The following is an 18,834-nucleotide window of genomic DNA, read 5'->3' as shown; positions in this document are numbered from 1 at the left end:
AGTTTTATCTCGATTTCCCTGAATTTCTTCACATGGAGATGAGGGCAATGTAACTAAAACAGATACATGAAAAGAGGAACTACTGTCTGAAAATGTGCTAATTAAGCACGACACTACAAGACACTGCTGCCTCCTAGTACACGTATATTAAATGAGTTTTAAGATGAGCAGGACTCCTAAATGTAACTGAAACTCTCCTTCATTAACTTCTTCAATTTTCTTCTTTTCAAGTTCCATTCCAATGCTGAGACAGAGAATGGGGAGAAGAATTTATTGTCAAATGTATGACCTGATTGGTTTTTTTGAATTTTACTTTTTTCAATTTTTTAAAGTATAAAATATACATTACACTTCTAGATGCATTCTAATTTTCACTCTGCTTCCTTGGTTAAAGTAATGCATGCGGATTATCAATACTAGTTAGGTCTATATTAACAAATAAGTCTCCTAGAGGAAGTGCTTGTAGTGAATTAAGGAAAAAAGGCAACAAAGTATTATGTTATGCTTACAGATTTTTACACTGGCACAGCATATTAAAGGTTGAGACCCATGAAATCCTATCTTTAAAATAAACCAAAGAAATTACCTTGCAGGAATGTGATCTTAGTGTGATTTTTGACCAAAAAAAAACCCCCAAACCAACCAACCAACAAACAAACAAAAAAACCCGCAAACAGAAATCAAAACAAGCACACCCCCCCCATTATAAAAATTCCATCAAGTCTCTAACATGAATATCTAATGACTGATTAATCTTATATCTAACCAAACAGCTATTGCTCCTTTATCCAGCTGATTTATTTTGATTCGTACCTTGACTTGCACATGAGTTGAGATTCAGAGTTTTACTGAGGTGCTGGAGAATAAATAAAAAAAAAAAAAGAAGATATTATTAGACATTATAAGATGCTAATTTTAAATTGAGACTGGGTTCTGAAGGTGAAATATGGAAGCTTTATAGTAGTTGCTTTTATCTGATGATTCCAAGGAGATTTATTGTTCCTAAAGCAAGCTTAAGAAGATGATTAATATTAAGCTTTGAGCCATGTCTACGCTGTACAGTATAGCACTGAACAGAAATACTTGAGCTAGTCATTGAACTGAAAGTATGTGTCTTAATAAGCTGCTGCATAGATTAGCTAGACACTTCAGAATTCTTAATCTGAGTTCATCACTGTATTAATGCACCTAAATTGCTTGCTGCCAAGACCCCAAGGAGGGTGTCGGTCCCCAGCACTGCAAGGTGTACTGCGCACACATTCTTGACTTAGCACTGAGTAAAATATTGAAATCTGGGCTGTGTAGGAATACCTTCAGGCTTGCTGTCCTGAAGATGGATCTGTCACTTTCATGGCTTTTTCTGATTTTGGTGAGCATTTAAAGTGGTGCTATATAGGTTTGTACTGACAAATCGATATATTAGTAGTGGCTTTACCAAAAATATTGAGTCAATATTTCTTACTGTGCTATAAACATGTGACTATTTTTTGCTGGCCCTTTTGACAAACAAAATAAATTATCAATGTTTGAAAAATGTTTGTGATGTAGCATGCACTACCTTTTACATATGTTTAAGGGCCAATGACTTAATTTAAAACTTTCAATTACAGAATATGGCACAAAGGATAATAAAACTATCTACATTGCAGTGTTTGTAAATAGACCTCCATTCCAGTCCTAAGTATCTTCTCTAGAAATATTGTCAGAAGGGTAGTAATTGTCCACCTTCAGACCTATATTACCTACCAAGTAACCTAATTCTGTCATAACAGTTTAGAATGAAAAACACAACCTTTCTGGTGTTTTTAATCAACAGCATTTTTGTGTAACACCAAAGAAGTCAGGGTTAGATAAAGGGGAACTATGATTTATGTTTTTAATATTTTTTTTTTTTTTGCTATCTGTTACTCAGCCGTTACTCTTCATTTGAGTATTAGTGTTATCCATAAGATTCATCTGATTACCTCTCACGTCCAGTCTGCACTCTATTTCAGCTTCACCACACTCATTAACAGCTTTACAGGTATAACAGCCGCCGTCAAATGGAGTGGGTTTCCGGATCTCGAGGGTCAACACACCCTGTTTACTGAACATGCGGTATTTGGCATCCCCAGAGAGATCCATTTTGTTTTTGTACCAGAATATCTTTGGCTGAAGAACACAAAAGAAGAATTTTAAAATAGAAGGTAGAAAATGGAAGACTTCTAGCTGATCTTAGAGCTTTAATTTATCCATCAAAGGGTTATGCGTTATGAGGTCTATATATTACACAGCAGTGTTAATACAAGGAACCTCTCCTCATTCAGTACAAACTCGTGAAACTAATAATTCAAATGTTCAGTATTTTCTTTAATTCTCAAATAACATGTAGAGAATGTCAGTTTCTACCCTATTTTATTGTAACTTTTTAAAAAACCTACAAACTGGCTACAAATTCATTCCTTCAGGAGTTATTTAATTGTGCTTATTAAAATACATTTGAATGTTTCAAGTATTATACAGAAGGGGACTTAAACTGTACATATTATTAGAGCAGGAGTGTCATAAAGGTCTGTGGATGTTGGGTGGTCAACTTGGGATGGCAAGGTTTGGGCTGGGAAAGGATTTTCCAAACCATTTAACATATCTTTAGCAACTTCAGGAATTTTAAAAAAGTTCCTGTTGGCTTCAGCTGAGCAATAAAGTGGTTGGCTCTGTACCAATTTAAGCCATTCTGGGTTTTTTCTGGTAGCTGAAAATGTGTCTTTAATTTTTATAAATGAAATTTTGAAAATGAAAAATCCGATATAAAGCAAACTGCTTTTGTTTATTTCAAACTCGTTAGTGCATCTAGTGAAGAAATAGACTTTAAAGAGTAGAAGACCAAGCTCTGCATGCATCTGTTTTACTTTCAGAATTAACATCTTCTGTTTCTGCACCCATAAAAAATAAAACTACTATGCTGTTTTGTAAAGTGTGTTCAAATCTACTGAATCACTTGTGTCTTTGGCCTATGATATACAACTCAGTGCATCCAAGTTGCCATGCTTGGTTTTCTTAAAAGATATCAGCTGGATTTTTTTCCTGCCTCAAAATGTTTTGCATCTTTTTCTGTAGCCTCTTTATTTTTCTGGGTGTGTGTCTTTTATTTCAACGCTGCTACCAGGGCATGAATATTGACTCTGTTTGAAGTGGTAACTTTTTATTGTCATACAGATCATATCTGAAGTATACTTGGTATTCTATAGTTATTCAGAATTGGAAGGCTCTATTAACATGAGCTACTCTGTGAAAAAGACCTTTTGCGGAGTTCTGCAGTAGGTACAGAAACTTTTTGTTAAGGTTAGTTTGGGCAATGCAAGTACAGAAATGTATCTGGAAAAGTTGCTTTAAAGTTATTAGGTGTACTGAAGGATGAGGACTATTTGTGTCCTTCAGGCTAATGTGGAAGGAAGAGCTACCATGGTCACATTCAAAAGCCTGTGGCTACTGTATTTAACAACTGTAAAATACGAAGTTTTTCTTAGAATCTTCTTAAAACCATGGAAACTGAATGAAGTGGATACAAATGCACAAAAAGATCAGTTAACCAAGAGGGAATATCGTTGCTAACACTGTCATTTCATGATTAATCTAAGCTGCAGCAGCTATTGGAGGATGATTTTTCCTACAGTTGCTGGAATTTCTTCTATAATGTTCTTGTTATTCTGCAGCTATTTACGTGGGTATGCTTCGTTTTCATATTTGAGTTTTGTCTGGAGTTCCTTCTTCATCCAATGAACTGCAGCAAATGATTACATTAAGATTATCCCTTTTTTTCCTTTTGTGGTTTTTTTTTTTTTTTTTTAGTTAATTTGAACTTTGAGCAATTATCTTACATGTTTTGCTGTGTAGCTATGAGATCCTTGTGCAGAGATGAGGAAGGGAGAGGAGCTGGAAATAAGCAGCCAAGAAGGGGAAGGGAAAGGGTACTGTGTTTTTTGTGATTGTACTAATTTAAATTTATGACAAGATTATGTCATAATATGGTAAATTTCTCCACTGCAGACAAAAAGCCTATTTCCCTTTTTTGAGAAACCTAAATTTAGCTCCTAGCTGATACAGTTTTTACTGCTTGTTCCTGACCCTGACAAAAAAGTACATCTTCTTGTACTCTTTGAAGAGACTTCAACAAATATATTTAGACTGAGAAAATATTCCTGTGAGATTAAAAAAAAAAAATCCCCCAAACTTCACACATGACAGCAGGTCTTATTCTAGTTAATTTTGCAAAATAACTCAGACTCTAAAAGAGTTATGTGGACATAACAGGAAAAACTGGTGTTCCTATGTATCATTGAGGTTAATGGAACAGTATATTACATCAGCTGCAGTTTTCTTGAAAGACTGACGAGAACAAAATGTGCATTGTGAGAAGATACCTTTGTTGTTGTTGTTTACCTTTTTCAGTGAGTAGATTTTATGTACGTATGGTGCATTTTCAATGGCATGGTGTTAGCATAAGCAATGACTGTCCTGTCCTGTGTCTCTCTTACTGTGTAACCCCACTGGTTCTGTGCACAACCATACCAATGCTTAAGCCATGCATTCTGGTTAAGCATCAATTATGAGTGAGGTGGGAGATAATTGTGTGACCTTTACTTAATATAGTCATGTTACACTCCAATCACATTGAACTGGCATGAATTCTAAGGCAGCATCTTGGTGTGTTGCAAGAGTATCAATGACAGTTAATGTAATCCGTACCTTGGGGATTCCTCTTACAGCACAGCTGAGTGTGGTGTTGTATCCTGCAATCACAGAACGGTTTACTAAAGGGTGAGTGAATTTAGGAGGTTCGGAGAAGTCGTGTTCTTTGTAACTAGGTGGCTTATAAGTGGTGCCTGCAATTCAAAGAAACAAAATAGGAAGAACTGTGTTTTCTATTCCGTTGACTTGTGTACAATCTGTTATTTAATTTTCCTGTATGCTTTAGAGAAGCTTCAAAGTTGTGGCATTTATGATATAACAAATCTTTAAATTCACTTCACTCTGAAATATATCTCATGGTGAATGCTTTAGTTAAAGGTCCTGGCAATCATAGGTTTTTGGCTTCTGTTAAAAATATGAAAGCCATATATCTGCAGGGGAAGTCTTCACCACAGACATCTTAAACTTTTAACCCCAGAATGTAAATATAACCCCCCAGTTGTATTATTTTCTTAAAACAATATAGTTTAGAAAGACTGTGTGATTAAATATTTTTGAACAGGATGTTTGTGTTAGTACAGGACATCTGCCTAGATAAGGCCTCCTGATGCTAAAATACTTTATAAATGCTAGTTAGTAAGTAATGAAAATATCTGTAGTGGTGCATCTAAGTAATACTGCATTTTCCTTTTACCAGTGTATTACTTCTGCTACTTAGTGGCTTTTGTGATCTTTGTTTTGAAGAATGTTACCTGTTTTTTGGATATAGGCAGGATTTTTGGTGGTTGCAGCAGTTTCACTCAATCCACACAAATTTTCACTGAAGATTCGAAAAAAATACTCATTTCCCATAATCAGGTCTGACACTACACAGTTTGTGCGACGATAGTGATCAAAAACAGTATACCATTCCTGTAACAAGACTATACTGTTTAGAAAGATGCTATGAGAGGTCAGACATGGTGCTAGTTTTGGTATAGAGAGATCCTTCTTGCTACAAGGAAAAGACAGGTAGACAGGTATTTAAGACTAGCCTGCAAAATGAATATTATGTTGCTTCCCATGAAGATCAGCTGATCTACTTTCTTACTTTCAAGTGAGGTGGCATGGCGTGATAGTTGTATGAATACTTGCATTTTAAGGAAAAAACCCCAAACCCTCTTTACATTTTAGCCCTAGTCATATCTGGGGAACCTGATACAGGATGTGTCCTCAGAACATGACTACTTGACTTCCATGAAAAAGATGTTTTCCAGTTCGACTGGCATACATAACGTCTCCCAGTATGTACCTTAGTATGCCCAGCATCTGAGTTCAAGTCTAACTCTTCCTCCCTCCATCCCCTTCAGCTTTTCCCTGCAGTTGTGAAAAATATAATTTCAAATAAAAAATATAATCCCACCTTCTGAGTAGAGCTGTCTGTTCAGTCCCCACCAGAGATGGGACAGGCTAGGTCACACTTCTTACATTTTCTACTGGGCATTTTATACAACTCTACACTTATCCTTTTGATTCCTTTTAGATTCTATTCTTCAATGTTTAATTGCCTCCAATATGCCATAGGATGCCTTGGACACACAACTGAGGGTCGTGAATTTAGCTGTTTTCCGCAAGCCAGAGCAGGTAGTAGTTTAAACTCCATACAAAGTCACTGACTCAGAGCAATTTCTTACCATTGTCTTTTTGTCAGCTTTCTGGACTGTGTAGCCCAAGATCTGTGCGTTGCCATCATCTTGTGGAGGTGTCCACTCCAGGGCTGCATTAAATCCCCAGACATCTACAAGCTTTATGCTCTGAGGAGGACCAGGCTTGTCTGCAGAGGAGACGTGAAAAAAACCAAACAACCCAATAACCATTAGCTTCTGGGTCACGATCTAAGAGGTTTGTCATTTCCTCCCACGCAGGGAGAAAATAGCAATCTATAATTGTTCCATAGTAATACACTTCATTCATGTGAAGTTGAAACTGTAAACAGGAAAGTTGGGAAATTTTCGAATACCCTCTTAATACTCTTCTGGAGACCTGGAACCTACTGAGAAATAGACAACACAGTAGAATTAGTAACATAGGAACCAGACAAACTCTTCCTTAAAATGGAATAAGAAATTTGTGTTGTTTGGATGGGTGTGATTAACTCTTTTACTACAGTTTTATTACTTTCTTTGTTACCTGAGTGCAATTTCTCAGCCATTTGTGTACACTGAGAGTCATATAAACAACAAAGGCAACTGGGTATGTATTTCTCTCAGCTAAGGAAGACCAGCCATTTAGGATGTTGTAACATTTAAATGTTGTAACATTTAAATTAGATTTATTAAGTAATATTCCTCTTTGTTTTAACTTGAAGGTGCTAGTTCTCCTTTTTGATATGTTAGATTGTTGCTCACAGTTACAGGGTCTGTTTGGGAGATGATCATTAGGCCTGGGTAGATGGTCTTGTGATTTAGTGAAGGATAGTTTGGGATCATGCTAGACAGCTGAATAGAAACTGTCTCTTCTTTTTGTAGCTAGGACAGAAAAATGAAGAAAATAGTAGGAATCTGATAGATGTAGGTTTGAGATGAGCAAAGCACGAAGGAATGCCATTATAGATTGCTTGTAATGTAATTCCTTAAAGAAGGATATGCAACCCAGTAATAAACCAGCCTTTGACTGTTACTAGGGGAAGTGTGACTTTCTATGTCAAATGCTCTTTTCCCTGGCATACTTTGGAATCAAAGACTTTATAATTAGCTTTGACCCTTTTTGTCCTCCTTCAAAATGCTAAAGACTGGAGCCAACTAGAACTCTGCATGAAGTTTAATAAGGAATATGGAGTGCATTGCTCATTCCACTTATTGTCCTCTTCCTTCTTCTCTTACACTACCATTTCAGAGAAAAAGCTGCCATCTTTTGTGTTTCTCAACAGCTACCAGCTTCAGGTAAAGCTTGCTTTCTTCTTCCCTGTTTCTGAAGTAGGGAATGGTAATGTGTTATCAAATGAAAAGCATTACTTATGAAGATGTGGAAATGTATGTGTTGTAATCTTGAACCCCAAACTGATAAAAGAAATCTAGATATATTTCTAGATGTGTATCTTCATTATACAGAAATCAAGAAATCTATTATGATTTGAAGATAAGGATCTTGGATACTACATAGGAATACCTGCATGGATAGGAAAACTGCAACAGTCTCAGTGGGCAAAGCTCCACAAGCCCTGAATAAATGTATTATAATCTAATAGTAGATGTTGTGATATTTAGCAATTTGTTAATTATTTTCAGGTCTGCCTACTGTTATAACCCCCCACAGTATCTGCCTGATTTTGCAAGTATTTTTCCTGTGAGATTACCTACAGATATATTTACACAACAGTTGCTTTTTGTTTTAAAGGAATGCTTACACAATGCTTTGTCAAAAACTGAGGACATCTTGGTGATGGTAGTTGGTTTATATCCTACAAGAAGGGAAGAGATTGATAAGTGGAAGAAAAACACAGTCTTAGGTGCAATAAAAGGAAAAACTACAATTTTTGGGGAAGCCACACTGGACAGCTAGATTTTTGAAGCCTGTGCCTTATTGCTCCTAGTTACCTAAAAGCAATTATCTGGGGACCTTCCTTCAAAACTAAAAATAATGGCATGGCAGGTAATTCATTAATTCAGTAATCTATTGCAAGAGTTCGACTTCAGGAATGTGTGTGTGTGTGTATTCTTATGTATGTGTTTATGTACATAGCTATAGATATGATTCGGGGGGTAACAATTTCAGAGTATGACTTTATTAAGAACAGAAAAACAGTTTAAGTCTTAATGTGCTATCAGCTTAATTTGATAACAACTCAATGATGTATTAAATAATACCTTTTTAATAAATTATTACATCTACCCATGGTGGTATAGGTGGAATAAAGAAAAAGAGTGTACTGAAAGCCTCAATACTTTAAGGCTTTGTGAAGGACAATCTTACAAAAGGTAGAGATGGATAAATTTGCTAAATGGATTTTTATATTCCTGGTCTTTGTGGTTTGATGGGATAATGCATTCTGCAAGAATATCTATTCAAAATTCCTTTGTAGAATTGTAGAATTTTCCTTTCTCACTACTAACAGGTACATCTCTAGCTGGTAATTTGAACAGAGGATGGAAAAAGTTAATCCTAGTGATGCATCTATAGCAAATTATTTTCCTCTGTAGGACACTGTGTTACAGTGGTGATTCATATTCTGGGGAAACACTCTGCTACCCTCAGCACAAGCTCATCTGATGGTTTTTGCATATGACTGACCCTTATAGAAGGGGAAGAAGAGATAAAGCTTGAATTGTCTTTTTAAAAGAAATTACAATTTATATTTTCAAATAACAAATAATGAGAACAATAAATAATTCCAGTTAAAAAAAACCCCAACAAACAAACAAAACAAACAACCCAAAATATAAAACTGATTTTTGCTTTGGTTGGTAGAAGGCATTGTGGAAGGTGCCATTTATTGCTTCAAGGGGTGCGGGAGTCGAGGTTCCTGTATTTTTCAGAGACTGGAGATATTTTCGTTATCTAAGAACTTTCTGTAAGTATTTGAAATATACTGTATTCCCATAGTAAGACTCCATACTTGGTAGATCTCTAGAGTGAACCACAGCAATTGTTTTGGCCTTAAGGGGAGATGATGGCAGTAACAGAAGTGTCTCCTGTTTGGAACTGACAGGTGACTCATCACAGCAGCATAGCTTTTGGTTACCTGCATTCTTGCCTTACTCCAAAAAAGATAAGGGCTGAAGCTACAAGCATTGCTCCTTCATCAAGTAGACATTTACCAAGGGAAGTTAGCTGATGAACAGACACCTCAAAAGATCACCGATTGATTTATTATATCTCTGAAAGCTGAGTTAACTTTTCCACGTGCCATTCTACAGGACCTAAAGCATTACTAGTAGCATAGAAAAGAGTGCCTGAATCACCTGTATTTCTCTCCGGTCAAGAGAATATAAAATTTGGAGAGCAGAAAGTTCCGTTGACAGAATTGAAAAGAGGTAGTTCTGATGAAAGGGTAACGGAATCAAGAATTGGGAGTAGATGCCTTGGTTGCAGAAGTATCTGCATATGTTACAGGCTCTTTCCCTTCTTGGCCAAGAATTAAATGAAATTTATGTATTCCCTTTCAGCTGAGCAAGCTGCCCAAGAAGTAAAAAGTTGAATACCTGTCCTCCAACTCTGACATGTATTAATCTGTGGCATAAGATTAACTGCTTTTTTCAGCCATTCATTTTCTGTATGAAATAACTCTTTGACAATAGTACATGTATGTGTTTGTATGCCTTTCTACAGTACCAAACAGTGGGTGGAGGATACTTGGTACTATGCTGTAAGAGCAATGTGCTAGAATCTAGAATCACTAACCAGTTTTAGAAACGTATTTTGGTGTGTAGGGTGCACTACTCTGCTTTATCCAAGTCCCCTGGGATTACTATGTTTTAGCTGCCATTTGCTTATTTTGCTGTTGCAGAACTGCAGCCATCCTCTTGAGCAGAAGCAGCTGGTGGTATTAAGACATATTTGCTCCAATTTATTATGCCTTTCTTGTTTACTGTTGGCACCACTGTGTACCCATTCTGCCAACGTTATTTTATAAAACTTCAAGCAGAATACAGTCAGCATTACATCTTTAATTCCAAAGCATTAGGAGTTATGTTTAAATACTCCTTTTGTGCCAGAATACATATTCTAAAAATGTATTGATACATTGGAGAAAATTTGGAATGACAGTGTGAAAGGGTGGGGAAAGAGAACTAAAACCAATTATCAAGAATGTTATATAGAGCTGTAATGAGGGGAAATAGAAGAGTTCTGGCTGAACATTAATGAAATCTGAGCAGGCAAGCTTTCAGAATATATCTTACAAAAGCCCAAGGGAAGTTACTGAAACTTTGGCAGTGCATTCCTTTAAAATTATACTAGAAAAGAGACTAGAAACTGGATAATAGAGAATAAGCCTTCACTAAGCCTCAAGCTAACTAGACACTCTTAACAGAGTAAGGCATTAAATGTGAATTTTCCAACTTCATAGGACTGTGTCTTCTTGTCATTTCTAATTCTCAGAACAGTAGAGGTGTATTAGTGCAATGATTTTATCTTCACTGTCTTTCTCTGCTGAAGAAACCCAATAAGAGTATATCCATTCCAGATTCCTATTTCCTACCTTGAGAACAATACGGCTATTCCCAAGAACACTAGAACTCTCAAATTCTTTCTATCACTCTCAGAATGATAGAAGGGGTGATAAAGATGATCAAATGGCATCTTTTTGAAAATAACCAGAATCTAAAACTTGAGAAAGTTAACTGAGGAGAGTGTGACTGAAGGCTATAAAATCATGAGTAACATGGAAAAGGTGAATAAATGATTATTCCTATTTTTTTGTGGTACAAAACTGTATGGACATCAAATGAGATTAGCAGGAGAGAGACTCAAAACAAACCAAAGAGGTAGTTGTACATGCACTAAAACTGAAATTCCTTACAAAAAGGTATTTGGATTCTGAAACTAGACCTGGATTATGAAACTGACTGGATAAAATCGTGCAAGAAAAGAATCTGTCAAGAGAATCTGCTATGAGACACACAGATAATCCCACTCCCTTAGAAAGTCTCTAGGACACAGATAATTTCAAAATGGGAAAACATACTAGTAAAATAAAGTGACATGGTAGCCCTGCTCTGAGCTTTGTACTAGTCGTCTGCTATCAACCTTTGTCAGACAAGGAATTCTGAGGCAGTTGGATCTTCAGATTGCCTCAGTATGGCCACTGTTTTCTTTTGTATGATATGCTTAATTTTGATGTTGTCAGGCTCTTACCTATGATTTGCATCATTATTGCAACTTTATCAGTCATGTTTTCTATCTGAAGAGTGACTTCATATGCTCCTGAGTGATGAAGCTCTGCCTTTCTGATGAAAAGGATTGTGTCCGTGTTGCTGTTCCGAATTCCCACATCTTTGGAGTCTAGAGTCTGACCATCTTTCATCCAAATGATTTTGGGTCTTGGTTTACCCTGAAAAGAAAAAAAGGATAATTTTTTTTAAAGCTATAATAGATTTTGATTTTTAATTTTTCTGGGTTTTTTAGTGATCTATAAATCTAGAAAGCAGACTAATATTCAGACTTAAGACAGTAAGCTCTAAATACTTTACAATTTCTTTTTTCTTGCAGACAAATATTTGCTTCCATCTGTGTGGTTTAGTCCCTGAGGATGCCGTTTAGTTATAGTTAGAGAAGAGACTGAAATTATATTGAGAACAAATCCAGGAAAAAAAACCTTCTGGTAGACTAGTACCCTTCCCAGGCATCTGTGAAGCAAACTGTTGATCTGGCTTGCTCTGATTAAGTAACAGAAGTTTTTAATATCTGAGGAGTTCATTAGATTTTTTTCTCCCCTTCTCCTCCCTTTCTTAAAACATTTGATTCTCTATTCCCAGGCATTTTTAAGATCTTTTGAAAAATTGTTATAATCTTGAAGTCTTGGGATGTGAAACTTATTGTATAATTTATTGCAAAAATTGTTTTGGTGACTGTCAACATAAGCAGTCAGTGTTGCTACACCCATGGAAGATGACGTTGTGGAATCAGTAAGATATCTGTGGTTTACATCACTGTCGCTCAGCCATTTCCAGGAAAATCGGTAGATAATATTTACTTCTTCAAAAGTTGTTTGAGTACTACTTCCACAGTATAGCTTCAAACTGAGAATCCCAAGAAAACAGAAAAGGGCCATGTCATGTTTATTAACTGTATTTATATTCAGTCTAGCAGAAAACAACTTGGTGGTGATTTTAAGTTACTGCCAGATTAACATGGTGAAACAGTGCAGCACAAGGCTAGAAAAATGCTAGGAGAAGCTCAAATGGGTGGGGAGGGAAAGTGAGACCATCCTAAGCCAGCAGTCAGGTCTGCTTGGGCTGCCCTGGAACTGAAGTCTAAGGCACTGAAGTTAGGACACACCTCCAGTAAACAGCAGAGAAAGCACCTCTAGAAGGCTGCTTAATTCACTGGTTTTCTGGAACATGCTCTGTAAGAGTGTATCTTTTTCCTTAGGCTACAGAGGGAGATAAGGCTACTCAGAATCTTGGATTAGGTGCCTAAAGGTAGGCAGAATAAAAAGAAACTTTTGTGCTTTGCTGCACCTTTTTTTCAGGTTTGTCTGATACGTGCTCAGAAAGTCTGTGCAGCATCGTTTTATTTTTCTGTGGTATTAGAACAAAACCTTCTTCTTATATAACTTACATAAGAGTCAGGCCAAGATCTGTCCAAAATTACACTTAAAGGACTTCTAAAACACCTGAAATTGCTGTTCCTAGTAGATGCTCTTTTCTCTGTCATCTAAATAATCAGATGTACTGTAACTGACTTTACATCAGGGCTGATAATAAACCTTGAATGAGCAATGTTTTTAGATCTTCCACTTTCTCCATCTGCTAACTGATTTTCTTACTACTTTCTGTCAAGGAATGTAGTCACCTAAGGCCTGTAGCTCTGAAATATTAGATATAAGATTACTTTGTCCAGTTCTAGTGCACCTTCATCCTGGTCTTACTTCATAGATCCCTTACAAAAAAACTATTAGAAGGAAGGTATAGTAGAAATTCTTGAACAAGTAAAAGGCTGTGGTGTTTTTTTTTTTTTTTCCCACATCCATGTCTGATAATTGACTCTATTTTGATTTCCACAGTTGCGTATATTTTAAAATGATATGAGGATTCTGCTTGAAAACTTTGGCTAGGGGAATGCTTTCAAAATAAAACCAGTCTACTTAAAATGATACAATTATATATGGAAATTTTATTTACATTTCTAATTTGTGAAGGCAAATACTTGGCTAGGTTTTCAGACTGATTACAAGAATAAATAGTTCTTCATGGACTGAGTAATGAGGTGAATCAAGGATCTGGCCCTAAATATCTTGGCAAAAATGGGCATGAGAAACCATAGCATTATCTTTATCATAAGAAATATCTTGGCTATAAATCAAGCTTTGCTACTGCTGGTGTTCTAGTGTGCTTGATCAGATATATTCACTCATAGCACCTCCTTTTTTGAGGTGCAATGAGTGCCAGTGAAAGATTGCAAATATTCAAAGTGTTGGTTTTCATATACTCTTATATTTATAGACTGTGAAAAGCATAAACAGATAGAAAGCATGTTCCTAATACATATCTCAGAGGATTGGATTTCTGCAATGTGTGATAGGTAATTCGAGAGAGAACAGTGAGTGACAGAGTGGGTAAATAACACACCAGAGAAACTTCAGGGAGTTTACTGCAAGCTAAGAACCAATTTAAATGCTTTTGGATATTTATATTCCCACATATACAATGGGCAAGAAGACTGCTCAGTAATACTGTGACTCTTATCCGCTAATAACACATAAAATCCCTTCAATCATGGGCTCATGTAGTTAATTTTGAAACAGGAATGTGTTGATTCCACTCCTTTCAGCAGGTTGTCCCACCAGGTTAATGCACTCACCAGAAAAAGGGTTAGTGATAATCTTGTACTTGTTCTTTTTGGTACATTTTAATCTAAAGATTTGAATAGAGTTGCACATAGCATTTAGCCCAGGATGCCTTGATGAGGTATTTAATAGAATTTCAGTGTTAAATGACAAAGTAGTGACCACAGAGGTCACTGGCAGGGTTGCACAGAAACTGTAAATAGTAGAAGACACTGACTTACGCTTTAGTCAGATAATACTCTGCCTGCTTCACTGTAAATAGTAGAAGACACTGACTTATTAGTTAGATAATACTCTGCCTGCTTGTGTTCCTTAGCTCAGGGTGCATATTAATTGCAGTATTTATGTATTTTCTCCTATATCATTTTTTTAATTTGAAGATGACAGTCATATCTATTTAGAGTCTTTTTCTTCAATAGAAATGGTCGGTGATTTAAACTTTTTCAAAACGTAGTGAATTGTTCTTTTTGCTTTGCTTTTTTTGAAAGATCCTCAGTTTTGCAAAATCTAAATAGCTTTTGCAGTATTAAGAATTGCAGCTATAGCTATTATAAATATATTTATATTATAGCTACTATAAGTTTAATTCACTCAAAAAATACCTCTTGAATTAAAATCCTCTGGTTTTGTTCTCAGTGTTGATAGATAGATTTTAGCATTTTTTGTTAGCCTTTAGGACGCAAGAGTTTATACCTACACATGATTTTTCTGTCAGTCAGCTACTCAAACAACTTTTGAATTAGTAGGTTCATTTCAGGTAAATTTGATAGTGCACTGGAAATCTCTAAGATTAGCCTAGTACAGTTTTGTGAAAACTGATGACAGGGTGAAATACTGAAACCTCAGTTAGTGTCCCCACTGCAGAAAAGTCAGGGAAGACTTGCGCTTTATCCGTTTTGTTTGGCAACAGCTGAATGATCAGGCAGGATAAGTGGAGCTCTGGATTAGTTGCTACGTGTACTTTCTCTGACCTGGGGAACTGAGGACATGTCAGCTAGGACTACCTAGGGGAGCAGGGTGAAGAACTGGCGAATCTCTGGGAATATTGCAGTGAGGCTGCTCTAAGCAAAAGAGATGGATGGTTATGCTGTGAAGATGGTCATATAGGGGACATAAGACACAAATCTATAACTTTATCAGTTCCTCTTCTTATGGGACGGCTTGTCAATTTTGTGCAAATTTTCTTCAACTCAGACATCAAAGCAGAAAAAATACCTTGTTTATTTAATTATTTTTTTCCCCAAGACTTACATAACTCAAAAATATCAGATGCAAAATCTTGAATTCTGCATGTGACTAGACTTCAGTGAAGGGGCCATTTTAGCAATTTTAGAGATAAGAAATGTGAAAGAAAAAAAATAAGCATATGATTATATCAAAGTAGTGCAAGCATGCAATTCAAGGCAGTTACTCCATATATTGGTTTGTAACTGTTTACTGATTAGATATATCTTTGTGAAAAAACAACTTTTCATGTAACCCAGTAACCACAGGGCAAAAGACATGTATATGCTATTTTACATAGATTTTGCGCTCATAGAGATATTCCCACCCCCCCCTCCACCACCCGGTACTGCCAAAAGAAAAGTATATAGGTAATGTGTGCATATATGTCTCCCTTGCTGAAAAAAAGTTTTGCATATCTCCAGCATCTTTTACATTAGAATTTCTAAACTCTTCACTAGTAACAGTGATTACATTTTTATGTGTCAACTGGGGACAGCAAAGAAATTTTAGTTTCTTCAAATTATAAATGATTAATTGTTACCAGATTAAATGATATCTCTATTATTACTGAGCATATCCCTCAGAGCTAGAATCTGCAATTTACCATTTCTTTTCCTATGTCTTACTCAGAAAACCTATTCCTTTCACACACTAATTCTTTCACTGTATTGATATTATAGTCTTGCATCTGAAAAAAAATGCAGGTGGTGTTTTATGAATAGTTATTATAGCTGCTTATACAGCTGTAGAAAATGTAAAGACAGGGTAACAAGTTAGGTCAGTCTGTGTGTATGTATTAGCAATTTTGTGCATGCCATAATGGCATGTCTAGTTACATGCATGCACTCTTGATTATCCTTGGCATGCTGTGTTTTTTACACCTTGAGCTCATGTACAGTAATACCCAAAGCTATTCTTTGTATACACATAGTTTCTATATAGGGCCAAATGTGATAGTCTGTTTATGTACAAACTCTAATTTTTGTAGTCAGCCTTTCAGAAATGAACATACCTACTTTTGGCAAAGAAGTTGCCCATTAACATAGTGTACCTTGGCTCCAGAAGATTAGTTGGCTGAATTCTTACACTTTCGTATACTTCTCTCTTTAAGATGTACCTTATGGTCAATAAGCAAGAATGTGCTTGCACTTACTTACAGCACTTACTTTTCCTTCTTCCTCAAAGGAGGGATTATGAAAGAAATTGATAGTAAAAAAAAAAAAAAAAAAAGTTTTTTTTTTTTTCTTTCTTTCTTTAATGTTTGAGAGGGTTTTTTACATAATCAGCCATACTTTATGTAATACTGTTTAAGCAGTGAAGCAATGGGAACTTGCAGAAGGGAAACTGCTTTAGGTAAGTAATGATAAATAACCATGACAAAACAGAAGCCTATACATACCTGAAAAGGGATCACAATATTGATTGTCTCACCCACTTTCTTCACCAGAGTCTGTCTGAGATGCCGTGGCAACCAGATTTTGGGACGCTCTGAAGTTAAGTATTAGCACATTAAATACACAGCTTTTGATAATTTGAAATATTACTTATAGCACAAACAAGACAAAATACCAAAGAGGAGAGGCATGGATACTTGTAAGCTTAAGAAAATCGTGCAATTCTTTCAAATGTATTTGGCTACTGGATGCAAATTCATTAGTAAATCTCAGGTTTATTTTTATAACTGAGCAGGTTACAATGACAGCAGGACTTGTGACACTGTCGCATCTGAAATGCCAGATTTGGGTGACTTCCTTTGGATGTGAGTCTTCTGTGTGGACTTTGTTTCTTTGGAGAACTTGATCAGTTCAGTAGGAAGAATGGGATAAAGGGTGTATTGGAGTAAAAGAGTGATTATAGACTATGATTAATCTATTACTATATCGATACTACAGCTCCTTGTAAATTGCCATTTGGAGATACTTACGGACTTACTCAGAAAGTAGAACAATCAATGGATTTCCTTTACCTTTCTACAGTCATTCAGTTACAGTTCTTTCTTTGAGGTGGAAGGAGTGGAGTCACATTGTAGCAGCTTACTTCTCACTAACAAAAAGAGGACCTTAGTGCACGTTCTTTCATCTAGTCCCTGCTTTCCTCTACCTCATTGGAAAGCTTTCTGTGTTCTCCCTGTGTTCCTCATTCTTTTCCTAGTCATTTACAGAAAGAATTTCTTAACGTACAGTTGGAGTATCTGTCTTCATGTCCATTTGGTTTTGAGATGCATTACAACTTTGTTTCATTTACGCTGAGTCATTTTACTGTTAGTGAGACTCTGGCAGACACTTTGTGTGAGTCAAGGTTGAGGAATCCACTATTAGCAGCTCTTGATATGTTTTGGACTCCAGTCAAATGAATTACAATCTACTGCTGTTGGGTGATACACAGGGTGTTAATTAATAACCTAGGACAATTGAGTACAATAACTGCTTTTACTTAAATAGATGTCTTGCTGCAGCCAACATGGTCATTTTCCAGTAATAGAACAGCTTTTATAGCAGAGATCTAAATATTAAAAGATGTGTCTCAAATGCTGATGGTGCCATTACGAGAGGTGAAATGTCCATATTTTGAAAGTAAGAGTAGGATTTTGTTTTAAGAGCTATGGTTTCAAAACGCCAGACCTGTACAATGTAGTAGTGTTCAGAACCAGAAGATATTGGTTGCCTAGTCAAAGTGAAAGAGATGTTTGGCTGTTATTCTCAGAAGACAGCACAGGCTTGTCAGTCCCAGAGTTTTTCTGCATGTGTACATGATTAGAATTTTGACCAGAGGGAATAGATTAATAAGATTTATTCAGTCTAGATACTCACGCAGGATCTCTTGAACAGTAACCGGCTCTTTGATTATTGCTGCTCCACTCTCACCAGCCAAGTTTATAGCCTTTATACGGAAATGAAGTTTGTCCCCTGTGACCAGGTCTTTAATCAGTGCAGATGTGCGCTCAGTTAGGCCAGGAAGAGCTGGAATCCATTCTGTAGCTGTAAGTACAGGATTGGCATATTGTAATAATATATTAATTTTTCCAAACTGATGCCTTGTCTACAATTGAAAGTAATTTTTTATTATGATAAAATGAATTTAACATGGAATGCCACACTTAAAAGGGAATAAACTAGGCTGGAAAAATTTCTGAATCTAGATGATGTGTTTACATATGGAATGCATACACTTTGTTTATTCAAAATGGCGAAGGGTAAGAGAATCATCTTTGGGTGGTTCATTTGGCATTCTGTTTTCTAGAGCTTATATCTGTGGGGTTTCTCTACATTAATTTTCATTAGCAAAAGGGGAGGTGATATAATTTCGGAAGTATTCTTAGCAAGAAAGTGAAGGTTTAATTTTATTTTTTTAAATAAGTATATCTCCTGTGGGTGTCCAAATGGCTTGGTGAGAGCCACATAAGCTGAAAACAACAATAGAGCACATAACTGTTGGAATTAATTATTATTAAC

General features: G+C 36.1%; 1 protein-coding gene across 1 annotated transcript in view; it reads right to left on the bottom strand.

Moving 5' to 3' along the window:
* Nucleotides 1-138: 138 nt before the first annotated feature.
* MYBPC3 (myosin binding protein C, cardiac) overlaps nt 139-18,834 on the bottom strand; it is a 62,713-nt gene continuing 44,017 nt past the window's right edge. Inside the window, exons 27-35 of the mRNA XM_009895646.1 lie at nt 18,193-18,360; nt 16,782-16,870; nt 11,503-11,698; nt 6,342-6,481; nt 5,421-5,580; nt 4,726-4,862; nt 1,965-2,151; nt 814-856; nt 139-244 (exon numbers count right to left, since the gene is read on the bottom strand). Coding sequence (XP_009893948.1) covers nt 846-856; nt 1,965-2,151; nt 4,726-4,862; nt 5,421-5,580; nt 6,342-6,481; nt 11,503-11,698; nt 16,782-16,870; nt 18,193-18,360 — 1,088 coding nt within the window. The 3' untranslated portion in view covers nt 139-244; nt 814-845. The remainder of the gene's footprint in view (nt 245-813; nt 857-1,964; nt 2,152-4,725; nt 4,863-5,420; nt 5,581-6,341; nt 6,482-11,502; nt 11,699-16,781; nt 16,871-18,192; nt 18,361-18,834) is intronic.

Source organism: Charadrius vociferus, unplaced genomic scaffold (assembly GCF_000708025.1).
Source record: "Charadrius vociferus isolate BGI_N301 unplaced genomic scaffold, ASM70802v2 scaffold111, whole genome shotgun sequence".
Taxonomy (NCBI): Eukaryota; Metazoa; Chordata; class Aves; order Charadriiformes; family Charadriidae; genus Charadrius; species Charadrius vociferus.
This window is presented reverse-complemented; position numbering and strand designations above follow the sequence as displayed.